Source organism: Belonocnema kinseyi, chromosome 6, assembly GCF_010883055.1.
Source record: "Belonocnema kinseyi isolate 2016_QV_RU_SX_M_011 chromosome 6, B_treatae_v1, whole genome shotgun sequence".
Classification (NCBI taxonomy): domain Eukaryota; kingdom Metazoa; phylum Arthropoda; class Insecta; order Hymenoptera; family Cynipidae; genus Belonocnema; species Belonocnema kinseyi.
This window is the reverse complement of record NC_046662.1, coordinates 144,270,664-144,287,679: the sequence shown is the minus strand read 5'-3', so window position 1 is coordinate 144,287,679 and position 17,016 is coordinate 144,270,664. Positions and strand designations below refer to the sequence as shown.

Genomic DNA, 17,016 nt, shown 5'->3' with positions numbered 1-17,016 from the left:
TCATCCCCATACTGATCCTTCAATCGAGTCAAAATTTCGCACGGTTTAACGCCTTCTTTAGTTAAAAACTTTATTATAACCCGTTGTGCAACGGACGCTGGATCCTGTTGCTCACTCATAGCTGTACTGACGAATTGACTGAGTCAAACAGCTTACCAAGCGTTTGACCCTCTCCTAATACACTACATTACAAGAACCTACACTGTGAGAGTGCTTGCGATTGGCTAAGAAAAGTATTTGTAAAATTCCGGTTTATATTTGATCCACCCTCGTATAATAAAAAATTGTTAAAATGTAGGGTTTCAAATTGGTTTTCCTTTTACGCACACGCTTCTCTTCGAATGATCGTTGTAAAGGATTTCTGCGACGTTTTTGTCCCGATGTTTTCTTTTCTCTTTTTATCATCCAGCAGTAGTCTGACAACATATTTATATCACATCGTCCTTGGAATCGACGTTCGAGTTCTTTTAGGTCTTGGTGAAACCTTTCTCCTCGTTCTTCACGGGAATCATTTATTTTCTTGGAATCGATCGATATGTGAATCAAGGAAATGGGGTTTCAAGCTCACTAGGCAGCGTAATTTTTGAAAATCTCGAACCATTGCTGCTACCAAATTTTCGTAATCCGCATCTTTTATAGTACCTAAAGATTTTCTCGACACGTTTTTGAAACTGAACCATGCCGCTTTCTTGGTATCATTCATAGTTTCGACAAATTTTGCATATCTAAATAAACTGTGGATTTCAGGGCCATCGAAGATACCTTCATTTAGTTTAGCATCACTTTTTTGACTAAAAACTTGGCCCAAATATTTGAAGCATTGCCATTCCTTGTTTAAAACGTTAACAAATCGTTTCATTAAACCAAGCTTGATATGAATCCAGAGGTGTTATTATTTTTTCGATATTTCTCTTAGTTTTTTGAAAATTAATTATACAACTTTGAAATCCATATCCGTGGCAAACTTCAACGTCGTGGTCGTTATCGTATTTTCGGCAACATCTGACAAAAACATCATAGCCAAGGAGAATGAAAAGAAAGAGAGGCATAGAGACCTTATAAAGGAGTTGTGACGATTGTACCCGGAATATTCTGTTCAACTAATTGTCCTTATCATCGGCGCTCTTGGAGGTGCCAAGCTTTCACAGGTTCATAGCCTGAAAAGCATCCCTGCGGATCAAAAATATGCTAAAACACTTGCGAGGAAATGCAGAAAGCGGTCGTCCTTGGGTCTCTCTGTATCCTCAGTGTACACGAAACTCTTGCCGGATCATCATATTGATTCCGTTGTAGACTGTAACCACTTATCTCATGCTCATGAGATGTGGTTATGGCTGAAATTTTACTGCAATTTCGCTGGGTGTGGGTGTGCGTATATGTGTTATTATTCAAAACTTTTACTTTATTACACCTGGTTATACATCATAGCGATGGACGGAATCAAGTGACTGTTGAGATTAGGATGTTCTAAGTCAATCCAATACGATGTTTGAAACCTCCGACGATTATGTTCTAGGTATACAATTACGAGCGACCGCTAGCGTTGGAGGTGATAACAGTCAGGTCTGGATCATTTCTTAGAGCAACCATCTACCACTCTACAGGTATTTAGTCGCTTGATTCCTAATGGTCAAGATAGTTTCTTGCAATGCGACAGGTATTTAATTAAGCTGCCTTCTGAGCTGCTGCCAATACCCTACTGACTCATAAATGTTCAAGATGTTTAGTACACCTTGCGCGCACATTGCCTGTAGCTGAAATCACAATGGGTTGTGTAGGTGCATGATTCACAATCCTCCATATGGTTTTTACTTCATGTCTTAACACGCTATACTTGTGGATCTTAGTTGTATAGGTTGACTCCAAATTTTGGTTAAGTGGACAATCAATGTCGATGATGTAGACTCTTCCACTTTTTTTTCTTGCATCACGATGTCACGTCGATTGGCCGAGATGTAATGATCCGTTTGGATAGTAACATCCCAATATAAGATGTAATCTTCGGTTTCTCAAACTGGCACAAGAATGTATCCATATAAAGGCATCCATTCTTTTAAGAGTCCTAGGTTTAGGGCAATTTGTTGATGTATAATGCCCGCTACATTATTATGTCTGTTCGTATATTTTCTCTTAGCCATTACGCGAAAGTCATCAATAATGTGCTCGATGGATTTGGTGGCACCTCTACATAATCCGCACCGGTCAACCACGTCCTAATGTAACACGTGTTTGCGATCGTTCCTGGTGCTGGCAGCCTTTTCGTGTATCGCAATGACGAATTCTTTCATCTCTAGATAGAGAACACCCTTTCTTGGCCAAATATTGGATGCCTCACTATCCATTTCATGTTGATCTAACGTTGTGGGACGCTCGCTGTGAATAGCTTCCTCCCTCCATTGTATTTCTAATTCGTCTATGGTTTCTGTTCTTCTGTTCAAAACCCCATCTGAGGACAAACTCAAGGGCGTGCAGTCCAGATGCACTTAGCAAATATTTCTGTAAAGCGCAACATTTCTGTTTGCTGTTAAAATAGTTCTTTAACTGTGTAACTTGTGACTCACACAGTTCTTTCACATCTACAACGGCCATAATCCCTATATGTCATGTTAGAACTACCCTTTAGATCGCTGAATTCTTGTGGTGAATTCTGTGCTATGTCATTTCTACGCATATGATTCTGTTTAACTTTTCAAGATCAGTGTTGGACCACTTGATGAGCCCGAAGGAGTATGTGAGAACAGGGATAGCATGTGTGTTGGTTGCCCTGATTTTGTTTGCCGAGTTGAAAAAACTCTTCATAATCAATCTGAGTCTCGTAATGAAGGCACTTGTTAGGCTGGTCTTAACTATCGTATGCTTAATACCCTTAGATTCAAGAATGCCCAGATATTTATATGATTCGCCTGCATCCATTGCCTCGATGTCTTTTTCGAACTCATTTTCTAACTCTGAGGTCCCTAATTCTCATCTGATTAAATGCAGTGTTCTGCATTTATCTAGCCTGAATTCCATGTGGATATCATTGGCAAACTTCTTCGTGTTATCCATGTACGGGAGATGGGTCACTTAATGACCATTCTCATTATCATGAATTCTGAATCCATGAGTCATGCTGTTTAGTGTTTTGCTCAAGTAGTTTGAAGCTAAATAGAACCGTAGTGCACTAAAGGAGTCTTCCTGAAATATACCCGTCGTAATGCGTATTTATATAGTTAAACTTGATGGTCCATGATCAAAATACTTGATTCTTGTACCCCAGAGTCTCATGGCATGGCTTAGAAAGTCTATAATGCGTGGACAGATTTTGTACATATATATGCAAGTTCCTTTGATGCTTACGAGCTTGAGTCATGGCAACAGCGTCAATTGAGACAAGCTATCGATCAAAATTCAGAACGATTTCGAGCGTTGCGTGCTCCAGTTTGAACCATGCAGTGTCCAAATTGCATCTGTTCATTTTTCCCCAAACACCCAAACAGTTGTTTGTTATATCTTTTAATTGAGGGACTTTGGAGTCTTGCTGGTAATTTTGCTTTACACTCAGATCACGATAGAACCTTCTTTCATCTGTCGGAAAGTTCCGATTTTGTTGCCTTCGTCCACTGCTTTCCTTGTATCGACGCAGTTTGGCAGTATTAACATCAAGGCTCTGCCGTTAGGAGTCCATCATCTCATCCAGTATTGCTGATGTTAATGTCTCGATGTGCTGAGGGTGGATGATTTTAGTAACATGGTTTATCAGCTTTGTGGTTGCATTTCATTTTTTATATTGAATTAATAGACCTTTTTATCCTAGACGTCGACAGTGCACACGTGCCAGAATTTTACGTAATTTCCGTATTTTTCGAACAATTCCGTGTCGAAATGTATGGAAAACATTGTGAATAAAAATAACAACAGAGAAAAAAAGTTTAAATAAATGAGAGATTAAAGGCAACAAAATTTTAAGTATATTCAGAAAAAAGCTTCGAAAAAAGTGCAAAAACTGTGGCGAGCAAGCCCATTATTTACATTCTATTGACATCTGTCATGTTCAAAAAATATTTAAAAATCCGGCAAAAATCACGAAAGATGATGTTCCAGGAGCAAAGTTAGTGCACAAATCGGTAGAAGAGCACAGTGTTAAACAGCTTAAATGATGGCTGAAATATAGGAAACGATCTTTAAAAGGAAAAAAAATTGTTTTAGTAGAAAGGTTAGTTGAGGTTGTGTTTGGCAGGTATTAATATTTTCTTTCATTGCTAACATTAACTTACATATTAAATTAAGCATTGCTATCAGAGTTTCGAACCTCCTAAATATTTTAATAAAAATAAAATCTATTTAATACTTTCACTTGCGCATTCAAAACTATTTTATTTATGTCATGCAAGACCTCAACTAACTTTTCCACTAAATCGCGTTTTTTTCCTTTCAATGGTCGTTTTCTACATTTAAGCCATCGTTTCAGCTGCTCAATACCGTGCTCTTCCACTGATTCGTGTACTATCTTTGCACCTGGAACATCATCTGCCGTGAGTTTCGCCGAATTTCTTTACATTTTTTATTACATGACAGGTGCCAACAGATGTGAATAATGTCCTTGGTCGCCGCACTTTTTGGAGTTTTTTCACAGTTTTTTTTCTTAATATACTTTGAAATATTCTGCATTTAAAGTCTTTGTTATTTATACATTTATTTTCTGTTGTTGTTTTTATCAACAATATTTTCCATACATTTCGACACAAAAGAGTTCAAAAAACAGGGAAATTATTTTAAATTATGGCACGTGCGCACTGCTGACGTCTAGGATAAAAAGCTCTATCGACCCAATTTGTACCTTACTTTACTTTACTTTCTGTATACTTTACTTTATGTATTACTTTACTTTCTGTATGTTAGGATAATTTGCATTGTGGTATCCCAATTGATGGTCTCCCATGGTATTTCTGTTGAGGTTGTTGGCTGCAAATAGCTGACGCTAGCCAAAGCATCCTCAGCAGGCACAGTTGATGTTCCAGCTGCAGCTCCAGCGGTGCCCCGACGATCCTCGGGAAGCGACAAGCATTTCAATATCTTTAATATAATCTCAATTATTATTTAGGGTTTGGTGTTCTTCTTAGCTTCTTTTTTCTTCGTTATTATCCTATTTTCATGGGAAACCCTGTCAGTAGAAATGCTACCGCCAACATAGCCGTCCAAGTCATGAGAGGAAAACTCAAGTGTGTGTGTATTATTATATTATACACAAATTAATTGTTTTAAACAATTAATTTTTGTTTCAGGCTTAAGATGGTTACTGCCCAACATGCCGAAGGCATTTTTGGTTAGAGTTAGATTTTATTTTTGATTATTTAACACGGGGCTGTCCCGGTATATATCATCAGTCACGGACGCATTTCCATAATGCAATCAAGTGATCTGATGAGAGCAGCATGTTCCGACATATTGGACAAAGTCTGGTTTTTACCCCATCATTGATGGACTGGGTTGCAGTCAAGTAAACGATGATGGGACCTACAGCTTAAGGTGGGTTCCGAATCACCAGAATCTCTGTAAAGGTACATAGAAAAATTTCCAGAGGTACTGGCTCAGGGATCGAATCGTGGACCTTTGATATCTCTGATCCGGAGGTAAATGGTTATTGTTCGTTAACCAGCCATTTTGGATTGAAATTTCAAAAGTTAAAACATTTTCAAAATTGGTTAGTCACTGTAGCCAATGGGTCTTTTTAATTGTTTGAATATCCAGTGAAGTAGTTTGTATTAGACTTCATATTTTTAAGATTACGCTGAAAAATATACCTTGATATTATTGATTAACTATACAAAAATAGAGGGTTTTAAACATATTTTTGGTTATAATGAATAATGCTACATAGGAGTCTCGACTAGAATATCCGATGGCCTAGATTGTTTAAAATTGCATAAATAAATATAAATAATGTGCTTATAAGTGGCAGTTAGATTTTTTAAATAACTTTTTTTTCTGGAACAAGAAAGAAAAAATGTATTTTAAAATTTTCTAATTAATAGCTTCACCTAGTCTAAAAAAAACGTTAATAAATTTCTGTTACCTGAAGAGTTAACTTAAATAGATAGTGTTGATTTTTATTTTTAAGGCGAATGAAAATAGATGATTGCAGGGAATTTGCTGAAAAGTGTTCCGAAAGTGATAAGTTCGACCCGCACACTCGTAAAGTTTTCGAAAATTTGAAAAGTGTTTGACAAGTGAAAAAGGAAATTGGTGGTTACAATATTTTTCAAAATGTGCAAAATTTTTGTATAATGACGGGCCCTGATAAAAGTGGGTTATGTGTGGTTATACCTAATTTGAAACTCAAATTCCTCGAGGAATATGTATTTTTTACACCTGATGCAAACGAATTGTTTTGGGACCAAGGTTGAGACTTCTAAAATCGATCAGGGGTAGATGTACTGATAACGAAAGCCTAGTAGAATTTCCATGGAAACTCAATGGAATTTCCAACTAGAATTTCCGTGGATTATTTTCCGGGAAATCTTTTTACGTGGGTGTAAATTCCGAGATGAGGTTCTTAAATTCCCTTCATCCTATATAATTACCGAAATTATTTGAATTCCGTGAATTTTCTAATGCTGCGAAATGCTTAAAAATTTTTTAATTATCTGAAATCATCAAATTCCATGAATATTCTGGATTCCTTGAATTCTTAAAATTCCTTGGATTCGTTGACTTCCCTGAAATTTCCCGTAATTTTTCACCATTGTATCCTAAATATCCTGAATTCCTTTCAATATTCTGAATTTCTAAAATTCTTTGAATACGAAATTCAGAATTTTCAAGGAATTCGGAGGATTCAGATCATTAATAGAATTCTATAAACTTTTCAAATTGAATTAATTTAAAGAGTTACAGAATTCAAGTAATAAAACAATTAAAATTGATTTGCCTGACTTTCTTAAATTCTTCAAATTCTATAAATCACCTGAACTCCTGACATTCACAGAATTTTCAGTATTACGTGCATTTGGACAATTAGGAATCTGTCAATAACGCACCATTTTAAGAAAAAGCAAAAAAAAAAAAAACACTCTATACAAGGAAAGGCGTCCTTATTGGATAATTTCTACTCCGCACTTCACTTATATGCACCATGGGATAAACCAGTTTCGATATATACAGATTACATATTAGCAGAGTATCAAAACATTCCTTGTTCTATTTATTAAAAGAAGGGTTATAAGAAAACGGGCTTAGTGCTAAAATATTTTTCTTAAACTTGACTAGTCATCCCGAATCCAATATTTACTTTTTTTTGCACAAATTATCTGTAAAAACATAGTAATATTTTATTTTATGATATCAATACTTACCTCAGAATAATTCCCGTCTTTATTACAAATTTAAAAAATATTTTAAACACCAATTTTCTTTTTCACTTGTCAAACACTTTTCAAGTATTCGAACACATTACAAGCTCCGGCGCTAACCTATTCTTAAGTCCCTGCGCGGGTCGAACTTATCAGTTTCGGAAAACTTTTCAGCAAACTTCCTGCAATCATCTGATTGGTCGAATAACCTACTCCGCAAATCTGCTGCTCTGCTGATATGTATGTATGGGACTGCGCCCTTAGATTGTAATTAGTCACTAAAATTAGGACCAAACGTAGAAATTTCATATTATGATGATGATTTTATATAACGTTAAATCTGTATAATCAATTGTCCCAATACATTACTGATTTCGAATGATTAACAAAAAAATTAATAGTGCATCTTCTATAAGGGGGGAAATACATATGCTAATTAATCATAATAAGAAAGGAAAATTCTCATCAAATGAGCAACATACAACTATAAATAAAAACAGAAAGAAAACACCAGAGATCGAAATATCCGATAAGTTTAGTTGCGTTTGACTCAGGATAGAACAAAAGAGAACAGAAAATCTACCCTACTTAGGGAATATTGTAATTTATTCACGATCTTTGAGTATAATGATGTTACTTTTTGAAAATCCTCTCAGATTAATTTACAAATTTGCATACAAAGAAAACAACCCCTCTTGATGGTTTTGTGCATGCAGAAGATTTCTGGGATATAAACCCACGTCGATTTCAGATGTTCAGAATACAGCCGATATTGCGGCATTATCTGTTCTGTTCGTAGTTGAATTCATCGTTCTAATTTTTTGGTAGCGAATCTACGCAGCTGGCACCAAAAAGTTAACTCGAAGAGTCTTTTCAAAAATATTGGTGTCATATTTAAATGAGATTAAAATTATTATATCAGAGCTTTTATGCCGGAAGGATTCTAGCTTCAGGTAAAAATCTGTAAGCCAGCAAAGTGCCATGCAAATTGTACGAACGTGTCAGTGTGCTGAAGTATCCATACAATTTACAGTGTCCGATGTCAATGAATTTCTCATCCACCCAGGCTCGAGATGAAACCTTGTCATCTGAACTCATCAATTTGAAAATCTATAGAGATACACAGAGGAATGAATGAATAGAAATGCATATTTATTTAGATGTCACATGCATTCGGGTTTGAGCACATTAAAATTGTATAGTAAAAGTCGGATGCAAATTGACTTGATTCCAATAAAGCTCTTGGTCAAATTCATTTGGATTAGAACCAAAACATTTTTCCTAATAACGGAAAAATTCAGATAAATTTAGTCAGCATTAAATTTGTTTTTAGAGGTCAAGTTCAGTCCGAATAAAAGTTAATAAGTTTTACTAAAAAAAGCGGTATTTATTTGAATTCGGTCAGACTGTTTTTTATGAGAGATCGTTTTAATTCGAAATTACACATAATTTACATTTGTCATACAAGTCGATACCTGGTTCATTGCTACTTACTTTGCATTTGTTAAAATTGGTAAAATGCTCTGCCAAAGTTGATCCGTTATGTGAGGCATGCCAGACAAGGTAATGCCCCAGAGTTGATGACCATGTCGTGATAAGAATTTATGCAGCGCATCATCACTCAAATTATCTGAACTGTCCAGGTCAAGAGCTATCAAATTTCTCGGATTGCCAATTTCTGCCCAAGCCTTCAGCACGCTGTCATTAAACCCATTTAGTTGTCCAGCGCTCAAAAACCGCAAACCGGGTATTCTTGTTAACATGTCGATAAGGCAGTCCGTCGATAAATCTGTGGCTGTTATGTCCAGTTCTTGAATTGATGTTTTCTCCCATTCTACTTGAATTACATGCTCACTGCGAAGATCTGTAAAATACGTTTATCTCAGTTAAATGATATCTGAGATTAATTTTTCGTCTTTACATCATAATTGCTTTTGTTTATTATAGTCAGATTTTACTTCGAATTGTTTCGTCACGGGTTAAGAATTGAATTAATAAAGTGGTAGAGAGGCATTGATATGAGTAGTACTGCTCAACACGTTGAGAAACCTTCATAACTCAAATTCAATTCGAAAAGAGATATTGAAGAAATTTTTTTTTGTCAAACCACAGCTGTGTATGAAAGTTTACAAATAAAACGGTACCTCATTCTTTAATGATTCAATAATCTTGCACTTAATAGTACAAAATTTATTTAAAATGTTTAATTATTTTCATAAACTTCAATATAAATTAAATCAAGCCGAAAACGCTAAAGTTGTACTGAGTATTGCAGGGTTTATAAGAAAGATACACCTAACTTTTTTTCTTTTTTTAATAACATTGTTATATGCGATTGTTTTAGAGGACTCCAGCGAAATAAGAATCTAAATTTCGATAAAAAGTTGAGTTCAATAATTATTGAGAAAATTGTACAATTTTCAATTGTTAAATTATTAATGTACGTAAAACTTAAACATATATAAATCAATATGTATCCAAACAATAAAGTTTTTTCTTTCGTAAAAAATACATAAAGATAGCTTATCGTGCATGGAAAGTTAAAACAGAAGTTCCCTCGCTTTCTAATTATTATTTTGCATACAACTCCATTATTAGATTTATGACCCTATATGATGTGAGCATCTTATTGCGAAAGAGCGACTCTGACACAAATGATAGTTTCGCAAAACTGAAAGAAACACCAAATACGATTCTTATAACTATTGAAGCAATAGAAATTACCCCTTTATTTCTGTATAATATTTAATACCTTGGCCGATTTCGTTTCTTTTATGTATGACTTTCTTATTCTCTATAACATCTTTCATTCTCTCAGTAAGCGGTTCGAAGGATCTACGGTTTCTGATGAGATTCGATCCATTTTTAAGTTAAACGTTTTACAATCTATTTCTTATTTTCTCTATGATAACTCCTGGTTTCCATAGAGGTTGAAGTGTTCATGTCATTTTGGTATCGCTTTACTTTTTTTGATTTGTTTAACTTTTTTTATTTGATATTTTACCTTTTTTGCAACAATTTGCGCACTAAAAATATTTTAATGCTTGTCACTGTCGTTCTCAATTTTTTTTTATTACAAGCTGTCGTGGGTGGTACATTTTCAAAAACCGGTGTAATTCTGAAGTTCTGTAAGGCTAAGTCTAAATCTTTCGAATTGTATGCAACTTTTTAAAACATTTTGTGGCGGGAGCCGCAAATTAAGGATGGGAATGGGAGTTGGAAGTGAGAACGGGTGAAGTCAGTGAACGGGAAGCCAATTTAACAATAAACAGGTTTATTTAACAAACTTACAACTGGTGAGAAGGACCTGCTGGTCCACGATCGATATTTAATCTCACCGGTTATCCTTGAGAGCAGGTTTTGTCGGACTTCGTTCGAATGAGATTGGTTTTTGGCGGTTTTCTGGTGAGATTGGAACTGGTGAATGGCGTCGTTGTCTAAAGGGGTTGGGATCCAGTTCGGAGGTGTATTGGGCACCGACCGCGTTCGCTTGAATGGAGCACAAGACTAATTGACTTCAAGGCAAGATTGCGGTAATAAGAACTGTGGGTATTGTTCCACATTTCCTCCCTTGAGACTGCAGGGCCGTATGGTAACGGGGTGCTTGTAACTTCTTTACACCCCCCCCCCCTCTGTTCGGGATGAGGTTCATTTATTTTATTTTATTTTTTAAGATTGTATCGCCTCTTTCTACTCTAAATCTTTATTCAACGCTTGTATAGGTTGGAGCTCTCTACCAAAATTAAAAAAAGCTGTCTTATGGTCCTATCCTTATGGTCCTGCCCTTGTCTTATGGTCCTGTTCTAAATATGATTTAATTGTCGTTTTAATTGACCTATTACACCTTTCAGCTGGATTTTCCTGTGAATGGTGTTTAGGAGTTTTCGACGGCCACAAAAAAGGATATCCATGTGGACGCCCGTGAATATAGTTATTACTAAATTTACATCCTGGATCCATGAATGAAAGAAAAAACCACTGCAGAAAAGGATTTGGAAGAAGGATTTGAGACAACAACGAGAATTCTACAGGTATCTCGTGCCGAGAAAAGTTCTAAAACCTTAGTATTTGATTAAAACTGAATGTCTTCTGGACAATATGCTTTATTAATTATTGTTGATAGAATTGTGCGAAAGTGTGATTGAAGAAGTTAGGCAATTTAAATTAGAGCGGGATTTTAGTTTTATGTTAAATGCGATCAGAGTTTAAATATTGTTGTATATGTGAAAGTTTTAGAGATATTACAATCTGTTGATAATGTCACGCATCATAGAAAAAATCGCCTAAGTGAAATTTGATCGATTTGGTGTAGTTCTTCAACTATTATTAACCAGTGCATGGAGTTTTGAGTTATCTTTAAATACAAGCATTTTTAGGCTGCCGTTGAATTTGAATAAATTTTAATTATTGAGAACTTGATATTTGTTTGATAATGCGTTTGCATCGCTCCCCACCATCGAATGCGCAAAATACATTTCAAATGAGATATCTATTTGTTCACGTATTCTTTTCCGTTGTCTCTGAATAATATTCTAGGCGTTCCCCATCTCGAAATTCCACGTTTATGAAATTCTTTTTTAATTGTTGACGATAATTTATTTTTTACTGGGTTTAGTTCTACCTATTTTGTAAGCATATCCACAAGAACTAAAATCTATTGATTTTTCTATTTTGTTCATTGGCAGTGGACCCATCATATTAAATGCTACCACTATCCATGGTTCTTCGATTATTCGCTTTACCATCAAACCTATATGATTTTTTTACTTTTGGTTTTATTCTTTGCCAAATATCGCATTCTTTTACATATTTAAGAGTTTCAGAATATATTCCAAGCCAAAAATAATTTTCGGAAATATTTTAAGACGTTTTTTCCATACCTAAATGGCCTGCATTTTATTATCATAATTTTCAATTAAAACTCGTTTTCTTAGTTTTTTGGTATTGCTAATTTACACGGGTTGCTATCTAAATTCAATCTTGATTTTAAAGGGTTAAGTCTATAAAAATACAATTGATTATCGCGTATTCTCCAATTTTGATTTTCTTCTGGCTTATTTTTAACATGTATCATTTTACTTGTATGCCAATTATCCTCGATTTCTTTAAAATCTATTTTTATCTATCTTTATCTATCTTTATCTATTTTTATTTATTTTAAAATCTATATTTCTAATCTACATGTTGTATTTTTTAAATTGTGCAACCATTTCAAGGCAATACTGCGATAACCTTAAAAGAATAACCTTCTTAGTACGGTCTAAATTTTCTAATCGCTCAAACTACTGCTCAACATTCTTTTTCTGAAGCAGAATATTTACGTCCTGCTCCATTCTGACCTCAACTTGAAAAAGCTATTACATAATTTTCGCCGTTTAGCCATTCTTATCAATCTTTGAACTTGTTTAATTGTTTTAGGCCTTTGAAAATGTAAAAAATGTTCGATTTTTTCTTCATCTACCTGTAAACCTTTTTCGTTTACTTTAAAGCCTAAATATTTTATTTTGGAACATCCAAATTCACATTTATCCAAACCTATGGTTAAAGCTGCATTTTTAATTTTATCTAACACGATTGCCAAATATTTTAAATAGTCTTGAAAATTAATTCTGATCATATTATTCTGTCCATAAGGCACTGGACTACTCTGTTAAAATTTTTTGTTTATTTAAAACTTCATCTCTTTCGCTGAAAATATATTTTAGAAACTATAAATTAATCTATACCATTTTTGGTTGGAAAATTATGTATTTTGTTAAAAATTCGTCTTTCTTTGTAGAAATTTAATTGTTTTATGGAAAATTTATACTTCTTGGTTAAAAATTAAATTTTTCGTTTGAATTATCAACAGTAAATATTTTTTGGTTGCAAAATCGCTTTGTTGTAAATGCAACTATATTGTTAAAAAATAAAATCATGAGCTTTGGTGGAAAATTCGATTATTCACTTAAAGTTGAACTACTTAGTAAAAAAATTCCATTTTTCTTATTAAGGATTCATAATTATAGTTGAAAATTGAACTATTTGCCTTTAAATTGGATTAAAAATTCAGATTTTTTGTACATAATACTCTTTTCGACTTTGAAATTAAATAATTTCGTGGGAAGGCCATGTATGTTGTTGGAAATTGACCTTGTTTGGTAGAAATTGAATCTTTTTGGTCGAAAATTCATCTTATTTGTTGAAAATTAATTTTTTCTGTTAAAAATGATTTATCTTTATCTGAATATGTAACTATTATAGAATTGATTGAAAATTAATCGTATATATTAATTAAGTTGGAAAATTATTATTTTTATAGAACTTTTTTAATAATAATTAACTTTATTTATTCAATTCTTGAAAATTTAACAATTTTGTTGAAAATTCGTTTTTTTTTCTTGTTCAATTCAATTTTTTATCACAGTTTTTATCTGGAAATTGAACTATTCCATTTTTGGTTAAAACTTTATCCTGTATATTGTATTAGTAGTATAATCAATGAATACATAAAACAGGCAAAATTTGGAAGTCCTCTACAACAGTTCCGATTTAAATTTTTTTTTAAATTTTGCTTTCTTATATTATTTAAAATCAGAAACTTTTTGGAGGGGCAAAAAGTTATTTATATTGTTTTAATACTATCTATTATATTTATTTTTAAAATTAAGTTTTGTCCCCATTTTTTCTGAATATCTCTTTATATAGTAATTTCAGAATAAAAAAAGGTGTTAAAATAAATTGTATATCCATAATTATATATTTATATCGTAAAAATGTGCTGTGTGGGTCAGGAAATATGTACGTGTTTGACACACTATTGCGTTATATTTTGATAAAAATTCATCTTTTAAAGTACAAAATTAATCATTTTGGTCGAAAATTCAACTATTAGCTTAAAAATTAAAGTAATTTATTAAAAATGTATTGTTTGATGCGTGGCTTTAGTTGAAAATTCATATCTTTGATTGACAATTTTAATTTTTTTAAAGTCCTTGACTTTTGTTTGATTGTTTATTTTTTAAATAAAAATTAAACTATATTAGGTGAAGATTCATCACTTTAGTTAAAAATTCATCTAATTTATTAAAACTTTAACTATTTTTTTAAACATTTGGTTTTTTGTAAAAAATTAATTTTTTTGCTTGAAAATTATAGTATTTCATTTTTTGGTCAAATTTATTTTTCTAAAAAGAAAATGCAACTATTTAGCCGAAAATTTATCTTTTATAGTTGAACATCCAATAGACTGTTAAAAAATTCATTTTTTTAAATTCGCCTTTTTCCCCCCAAAATTAATCCTCTCGGTTCAAATTCATGTTTTCGGTTAAAAATTAAATTATTTACTACCAAATTATTCTGATTGTAGAATAAGAAAGTTTTGTAAAAATTTATGTTGATTTTTTTTTAATTTCAAAAAATTGTTATTCACATTTATATTTTCCATGTGTTCTTGGACGGCCCATTTTGAATACTTTTGAATCCCCTATAATATTCTTTTGGAAGGGTTATAGTTATTACTAAAGATCTAAAATAATTAATTATAAATACTAATTTTGATCTTTTCGAGATATTATCATGAAAAGAGACCATGGGAAAGTAATTTTGTAAATCGATAGTGTCAGAGTTGTTTGTGGATATTTAGGAAAAAGAAGGTAATACTAGGCAGCCTGATAAGTACCTGAAAATTCTAAGAGATGGCATTAGTATTCACTGATGTGAACCATTTTCGTCGAGCTTGATCCTTCAAATGACGCCTGTCAAAACTTCAGCCATTTATGTTTACGCATTTACAAGTTACAGCAATGAGAAGCGACTGACCTCCGGGTTTTTTTCAATATGGAAAAATCGGAGTTTCGAGTTTTGATCAAACACTACTATCTTCGCAAGAAAACGATATCCGAGACCAAGGCCAAGCTGGATCAGTATTACCCGGACTCTGGACCGTCGATTGGAACGATTCATAAGTGATTTACCCAGTTTCGTTGTGGCCGTACGAGCACAGTTGATGCTGAACGATCTGGGCGCCCAAAAGAGGTCACTACACCAGAAAATGTCGAAAAAATCCATGATATGATATTGAATGATCCCAAAGTGAAATGGAGAGAGGCAGCTGATGCTGTAGGCATATTATTGAAACGTGTGGGCAATATCGTGCATTCAGTTTTGGGCATGAAGAAGCTCTGCGCGCAATAAGTGCCGCGTTTGCTCACAGTGGACCAAAAACGAATTCGTGTGACAACTTCCCAGAAGAATTTGGCATTACTTTCGCGTAAGCCAACCAAGTTTTTGCGCCGATTCATAACCATGGATGAATCCTGGATCCACTACTACACTCCTGAGTCAACGCAACAGGCAAAACAGTGGGTTCCACCGGGCCAAAATGCCTCCGTATTTTGGGATGCACATGGCATAATATTCGTGGACTATCTTGAAAAAGGTAAAACCATAACCGGAGCATACTATTCATCATTATTGGACCGATTAAAAATCAAAATCGCCGAAAAACGACAGCATTTGAAGAAGAAAAAACCGCTTGTGCTTAGTTGCACAAGCAAAATTGCATGAAATCGGCTTCGAATTGGTTCCTCAGCCACCGTATTCACCAGACCTGGCCCCCAGCGACTATTACTTGTTCCATAACCTGAAGAGCTGGCTCACCGATAAGCGTTTTTACTCAAATGAGGAGCTCATAGCTAAAAATGAGGCGTATTTTGGAGACCTTTCGATTGAGTACTTTTCGGACGGTATCAAAAAGTTAGAAAATCGTTGGCCTCGCTTTATCGACCTAAAAGGAGAGTATGTTGAAAAATAAAACCGACTTTGGCCAAAAAAACGTCTCTGTGTTTCATTTTTCAGGGACTTATCAGACTGCCTAGCAAGTCGTTAGAGATAGTGAAAATAGGTAAAATGTCGACGTGGCGTGGTAATAAAAAAGGTAATGTATTCGTTTAGCTCGCATAATAAACAAGCGTGGTATTGTTATTTTGCATTGCGATTAATCGTATCTCTGATATGCAGAATATTAATGACAATTAAATTTTCTTTTTTTTTGTAAATGTGAGTAAAGCACTAAATTATTTACATTTAATAAAATATTTCAAAAAAACTGATAAATGAGTCTTTCTAAAATTTTATTATATTTTCAGTAATGTCTGATATAGAATATTAAAGTTCTTACCATTAATTGTTTAGATACTAAATAAATAAATAAAGACATTTCTAATTGTGTTATGTTTATTAATTTTATGTCACTGCACTATTACATAAAAAAATTAAAAGTAATTACTCGAAACATGTTCACTGTATTTTGATTTAACTTTTAGCTATTTATGACTGCAATATGAATAAAGTATATATCTGTTTTTTAAAAGTTTTTGCTGAATTTCGCATAGAAAAATTGTTTACACTTGAATATCATTACAATTATTTAAGCAATAGAAAAACTTGTTTGCCTCCTGCAAAATGTTTCTGATTTTAAATGAAATAAAAAAAATTTTTTTTTTTAAATTATCAAAATCGGAGCTATTCTTGAGGACTTCTAACTAAAATACTTCGTTGATGCTGCTATAGTAAAAACACCAATTAAATTAAAAGAAAATTAATTTATTCTTTTTCGATTATGATTTTTTTTAAAGAATTAAAAAAAAATTTTAATTTAATTTAAGGTATTAAACAATGAAAAATAGTTGATTTTACAAGATGA

At 33.4% G+C, this 17,016-nt stretch overlaps 1 protein-coding gene across 7 annotated transcripts in view; it reads right to left on the bottom strand.

The window, feature by feature from the left end:
- LOC117175154 (F-box/LRR-repeat protein 7) overlaps positions 1 to 17,016 on the bottom strand; it is a 505,186-nt gene that overhangs the window by 126,004 nt on the left and 362,166 nt on the right. For all 7 annotated transcript variants that reach the window (XM_033364744.1, XM_033364748.1, XM_033364741.1 and 4 more), the window contains one exon: positions 8,826 to 9,195. In XM_033364744.1, the coding sequence (XP_033220635.1) occupies positions 8,826 to 9,195 (370 nt within the window). The remainder of the gene's footprint in view (positions 1 to 8,825; positions 9,196 to 17,016) is intronic.